This window comes from Talpa occidentalis, unplaced genomic scaffold, assembly GCF_014898055.3.
Source record: "Talpa occidentalis isolate TD23 unplaced genomic scaffold, MPIMG_talOcc4v2.1 talOcc4.2617, whole genome shotgun sequence".
In the NCBI taxonomy this organism is placed as follows: Eukaryota; Metazoa; Chordata; class Mammalia; order Eulipotyphla; family Talpidae; genus Talpa; species Talpa occidentalis.
The window spans coordinates 1-6,514 of NW_023602760.1; the positions used below are offsets into that span (position 1 = coordinate 1).

General features: G+C 35.7%; 1 protein-coding gene across 1 annotated transcript; it reads left to right on the plus strand.

The window, feature by feature from the left end:
- Positions 1-1,876: 1,876 nt before the first annotated feature.
- On the plus strand, positions 1,877-5,948 carry LOC119253998 (MAM and LDL-receptor class A domain-containing protein 1-like; the record flags this gene model as incomplete). Its single annotated transcript, XM_037521211.1, has 2 exons — positions 1,877-2,124; positions 5,667-5,948. Coding segments are annotated over 2 exons (530 nt in total), but the record flags the coding sequence as incomplete, so codon positions are not given.
- Positions 5,949-6,514: the final 566 nt, after the last annotated feature.

Below are 6,514 nucleotides of genomic sequence, written 5' to 3' on the forward strand. Positions count from 1 at the left end.
AGAATAATGACCAAAATTAACTAATGAAGCAGAAAACCTGAATAGACCATTAACTATCAAATGAAGTTATAATGTATGTCCTCCAATTTTGTCTCCTGGGATAGATACTGTTGAGTTCTATTACATTTTAATGAACTGATAATGCCCGAAGAAACTATTTCAACCATATGAAATGAAATAATTTATTTTATGATGTTAATATGTCACTGATAGTGAAGTCTCCAAAAATTAGATAAGAAAACTATCATTCAAATGTCCTGTGAATGTAAATGTGCAAAACCTGAAATACTAGCATACTATCCAGTTAAATAATTATATTAGGCACTTTGAGATGAGGCTTTTAGGACATTTAAAGAATGTATTAATGCAATAAATGTTAATATCATTAAATAAATCACTGAAAAAATAAAGTGATAGGTGCTAATAGTATTTAAGTTTTAAAGCATGTTGTAGAATTTTCATAAAATGGTACTATTTTGTGTGTTTATTATGGTCTATCAAATAAAATAAACAATAATTATTTCCATCAAAATCATGGTCATGTTAGAATACCATTTATATGACGCATGTTCTTTATGATTCTTGTGAACATGTACGACATTAAGTAAAATAAAGGAATGCCAAATTATATTTATTTTCTAATGATATGATTTTTATAATATAATAAGATGTTTACTTTTAAAAAAGGTAGACATTCTGATACTGGGTTGTGTAATTTCTTCCCAAAAATCTTGTCTACCTGGAACCTGTAACTACAATGTTATTTGGAAATACGATTTGCAGATATGATGAATTAAAGTGAAGCCATACTTCATTAAATATGGTCCCTAACTTAGTGACTACTTATAAAAGGGAAATATGGACATAAACACCCACAGAGGGAAGATGATGTGAAGACACACAGAGAACACCATGGGATTGGAGTGATGTAACCATGGCCAAGGAGTGCTCAGATTGTTGGTAATCACCAGAAGCTGAAAAGAATCAGGAAAGGATTCTTCCCCTACAGCCATCAGGGAGAAATGGGCACTGTGACACCTTAATTTCAGACTTCTAAATAAATTAAAATAATATAATGATTATTGATAACTTGCTTTAGGTATCATTTCCCAATTCAAACTCTTTTGTAGAATATAAACTGCCCAAATTCCCTACCAAGACCTGAGAAGCAAAGATGAGAAGAGATCAATAAATTACTTTCATTAAATAGGTATCTGGAGGAGGAAATATCTACAATGCTGTAAGGGCAGGATGGGCACTGAGCAGGTTTCCTAGGATCTGAGCAGACTTGGGTAAAGGAGAGTCCTGGAGCCCTCGATGAGTTTCTCAGGCTTTTATTGAGCTTTACATGTAGTATGGCAAACAGGTACATAGCAGGCAGGGGTGCCAGGGCGCCAGGAGGACATTAGGCCTCCAAGCCCCCAGCAAGTCTTCATTCTGGGATTCTCTGGCATTCTTTCTCTCCTTCTCGCTCTTGCCTCTCTCCTGCTTCTGCTTCTCTTGGTGACTATCTCTCAATACTCCTCCCATGGCCCACAGAAGTAAAGAAGGAAATCCTAATGGTGGGAGGGCAGGGAAATCCTAATGGTGGGAGGGCAGAAAAGCCTGAAAAACCATTTACCCTACAAATGCTAAAATATTTTCTCATTGATTTTGTGACTTGAATCACATATGTAAAAAATAAACTTACACAGCTGTGGAAATAACTGTGTGTATGTAACAAACCTAAATAGTCTGTTTTAATGTCGCTGTTAAGGTAGTATTTTAGATTTTGATGTTATATGATGTGGTGAGATCACTATAATTTTGGAATGCAAGCCTTAGTGTCAATTAATTTCCTCTTTCTTTCTGCTATCAATTGGGAAATATTTTCCAGGTACATCCAGTGAACGCTGTGATTTTGAGTTTGACCTTTGTTCCTGGGAGCAGGCACAGGACGATGACTTTGACTGGACTCTGAAACCTAGTAGCCTTCCAGCTATAGGCACAGAGCCAGCTGCTGACCATACCTTGCGAGATTCTTCTGGTCATTACATCTTCATCAAGAGCTTGTTCCCTCAGCAGCCCATGAGAACAGCCAGAATTTCAACCCCAGTTATAAGTAGAAGAAGCAAAAATTGCAAGGTATGGAGAGAATGCAGCTATACTGTGAGTGATTGCTGATAGATAAGAGTCAAATACTAAAAATGGAATGGCCAGGATCAGAGCAGAAGTGTGTTTGAATTTATTCAATTTCGTATATATAAGGGATGGGGCTAGGGAGAGGGTGCAGTAAGGATGGCAGTGAAGGAGCTATGCTATAGATAAATTCCATAGATGCTGGAATTTTGTGATCCACTGCAAATTTTCATTCATAGCCATGAATATTACAGTGGAATAAAAATATAGTATCAGTTACTTTCACTTAAATTTCATACTTATTAAAATTATGGGAATTTCACCATCAGAAAAAAAATTAAACAAGTAGCACATAAATGTTTCCAGAAATTAATATTAGAGATAGTTGGAACCATGATAAAATAATTTAAGATTCTTTAGGGTAAAGGAAAGACTGAACTTTATCCTAAAATATTCATGGACTTCTATGGGCAGGAAGGAAAAATGATTTGACCATTAGTCCATGGTCTAATGGGCTGAAGAAAATGTTTGTATATTATTAAAAATAAAAGAACATTGTGAGATGCTCAGAGAACAGACTTATAGCAGCCTCAGAGAATCATTATGCATTTGCAGGAGCTTCTACTCTTCCCATTTATAGATCACTGGATTATTTGTTTCTATTCCCTATAAGATTTGAGACAGGTAGGCAGGGAAATGGATTCAGCTTTACATGTAATATAAATTAAGTTCTCCGAGATGACTGCGTAAGAATCTAGCTGATTGATTCACTGATTGGTTAACTGATTGATTAATATATAAATGAATGCATCTTTATATGAATATATGTGGGTATGTATATATATATAATATGAGTGTATGTGTATATATGTATATATATATATATATATATATATATAATGAGTAATGGGCTCACATATTCTGGCAGGTATGTATCCCAATGTCTGAACACCAAAAGCAGAGCAAATTGTATTCAGGAAGTTGCTTGCTTACCAAAGATTCATACTGGGGGACAGTATCATGGTTAAAATCTTTATTAATTTCAAATTAGAACATTTTTGTATACCTACCACCATGATAGATAGAGCACAAAACCTGGAAAAGGGGCTTTACATTTTTGCTCAAAAATCTTCCCTATTGTACATGCACTGATTATAGATACTTGTTCCTCTGTTTCATACTGACAATCTTCAAAGTAATCTATCACTGTCACAATGTTCATGCGTGTTACAACTTCAGTTTGTTGTCAGTGTTTTCTGTCTCATCTTGTTTCATATTTTAAGTATCAGGGATTGATCTCTCTCATCAGGCACATATGATAGACAGCATTTCCTGTAAGTGTGTCATGATCAAATGAGAGTTTTGGAGAGATAACTCTAAAGCCTAAACTCTAGCAGTGTAGAATGGATATAACAAATCATGCAGAATAATATTAAACTTTAATTACTGTGGCAAGAAATTGAGTTCTAATCAAATATATTTCTGTTTTCACTATCTTCCAAATCACTTGATACTTTCTCAAAGATAAATCCCATCAATACTAGATTTTGTATATGTGGTGTCTATATCTATAAATCTATCTCTTTACATTCACAGATATTCTGAAAGATGCAGCTTAATTCTAGACATTAAAAGCTAATTAAAAATTAATCACTAAATATATAAATTTCCAGTTTGAATTCTAAGCTTTACTATTTAGATACTTCTGAAAATGTTCAGAAGACTTTTCCCCCAAACTAGCAACTAAGGATTTCATCCATCTATATTTTCTTGGTCCCAGAACTGCAGTCCCCATTGTTTAAACAACTGTGTGAGAATAATGAAGTATGCCTAGAAGAAATGTCAAAAAATTAATGATGAATGGTTCATTTTATGAATATTTATGATATAGATTGAATACAAAGAAGTAAGGAAAGGTCATGCTTGGAATGATTGGGTCTCTCATAGAGAAAATATTTATCAGGTCAGTGGACTGGCCCCCAACTTTTCATGAAAATCCTGTCACTTGACCTGTGTGATACTTTCAAGCAGAAAAAAGTCCACTTGGAGATTTTTCTGCCTTTTAAGGGATTGATGGTGGGAGGGATACAGAGACTGATGAAGGAGGAGACCAAACCTCTGTGTAATTTGTAATTGCCAGTGCAAATAATTATTCAGAAGAATTCAGAACCTTGCAGAATTACTCACTTGCATTGCCCTGTGCTTGCATTGCTACTGTTACATAAAATATATGCCTCTTGTTTGTTGCACAAGTAAGACAACACAAGGCGGAACACTGCTCAGACCATACTTATGACTGTAAGAGATCAAACATGGAAACTACATCACTGGACCATTTCTTTGGGTGCTTGTTGATTTGAGACCTCAAGTTGGCCCCAGGTCCATTTTGTTTGTCTCTCTAATGAATCATGCCAGGTTTTACCAGTCCTCCCTAGACAGATTGCAATGGTTCTAAACCCTTTGTTGGAAAGGTGAGTCAATAGAAAAAAACATTTTGGGTTATTGAATATTATCTGAAGAGTTCACAGGTAGAAGGTTTTGGTAGAGTCACTTCCTATTCTTAGTTGATGCTTTTTGAGAGAAGCATTGCATATATTGTTTAATCACATTATTTACCCTTTAAATATGTTCATTTTTCTTTCTCTAGAGTACAATATTTATTATTACTAGTGTTTGAAAAATATTTTTCCTGAGTGAAGACCACTCACAATTACTGTTTTTCCTCATTCATGCAGATGAGAAGACAAAAGCTTAAGTGTTTTTGCAATGTATAGTTGAACCTGAGGGTTTTGTGGAGCTGAAAATGTGTTTTTATTAAAAAAGATTTATTTATTTATGCATACAAGAACTGGAGTACAGGCCAGAGGCGTGGAGGGTGAAAGGATCCACCAGAGACAGAGTGGGGAACAGAACAGGCAGATTGACTGAAATACACTGATGAGGGAGCAACGGGCGAGTCAGGAGAGGTCTGCTGCACAATGTGGGTAGCTCTCTGGCTGGGGATCGAACTCATGCTGCAGTGGCTGGGGATTGCTTCATAGGTTGCATCTTAACCCTTGTGCCACCACGGAGGCCCCTCAAATGTGTTTTGAGTATAAGAATATAGTGGAATAAGCAATAGTACTCCGAAGAAAATGATTAGTCTTATGAGATTGAACATTATCTTCTTTAGTCCCTGGCATTTTGTAATTGTGAAAAGTCTTTTTATGTAATGCCTGATTTTAAATAATATTTTATACTTTTGACAGTGAACTTTAAGAGCTTATTGAGAATTTCTGCCTTTAGAAATCATAGGAAGAAAAATTCTGTTCATTTTTTCAACTAAATTTCTTTTGATTCTTAAATATACTATCTTCCATATATCACAAAATATGATTTAAGGCTTTTCTAACTAACTTCACTCAGTGTTAGAGTACTCACAGAGCAATAAAATACATATATTTAATAGTTTTCCTATGTTAAGAAAGTGGAAGGCAGTGTGATATAATTGGAAATACAATGCAATTAATTTTACTAATTACATAAAATATTCCCATTCTTGGTTACAGATAAATTTTTATTATCACATGTATGGAAATGGCATTGGGTCACTCGCCTTGATCCAGGTATCAGTCTCAAATCAAAAGAAGGTTCTACTAAATCTTACTGCAGAACAAGGCAATTTCTGGCAGCGAAAAGAACTCTCACTGTCTAGTGATGAGGACTTCCACCTTGAATTTGAAGGTAGAGCTGGGAAAGGCCACCGTGGTGACATTGCACTGGATGACATTGTGCTTACCAAGAGTTGTCTGTCATCCCATCACTCCATGAGAGAAAAGTGTTCCTTCTAACAGGTACATTTTAATTTGTTTGTTCTTTTTACAGAGTGAAAGGTTGGAAGGAGGGATAGATAAAAAGTGACATAAGTACCGAGTAATTCATTGCTTTCATGAGGAAAAAAAAAACTTTTTGAATCTAAAAAAAAAAAATAATAAGTTTTGAGCCTTTCCTCATAAAATTGCCTTCCAAAAGTTTTCTACAAGCTTTAGTCTATTTACCAGTGCCTGAGTTCTCTGTTTAGTCAGCTTTTTTTTTTTTTTTTTAAGATTTATTTATTTAAGCATACGAGAGCTCAGGTACAGGCCAGAGATGGGGGGGGTGAGAGGATTCACCAGAGACAGAGTGGGGAACAGAACAGGCAGATCGACTGAAATACACTGCTGAGGGGAGCAGTGGGCGAGATAGGAGAGGTCTGCTTCGCCATGTGGGTTGCTTCCTGGCAGGCCAAGGATCAAACTCGTGCTGCAGAAGCTGCCGGATTGCTTCATAGCGTGGTGCTTAACCCCTTGCACCAACAGGGAGGCCCCAAGTCAGCTTTTCTGAGATGAATAAAAGAGGACTATTGTTTTCAAAATGT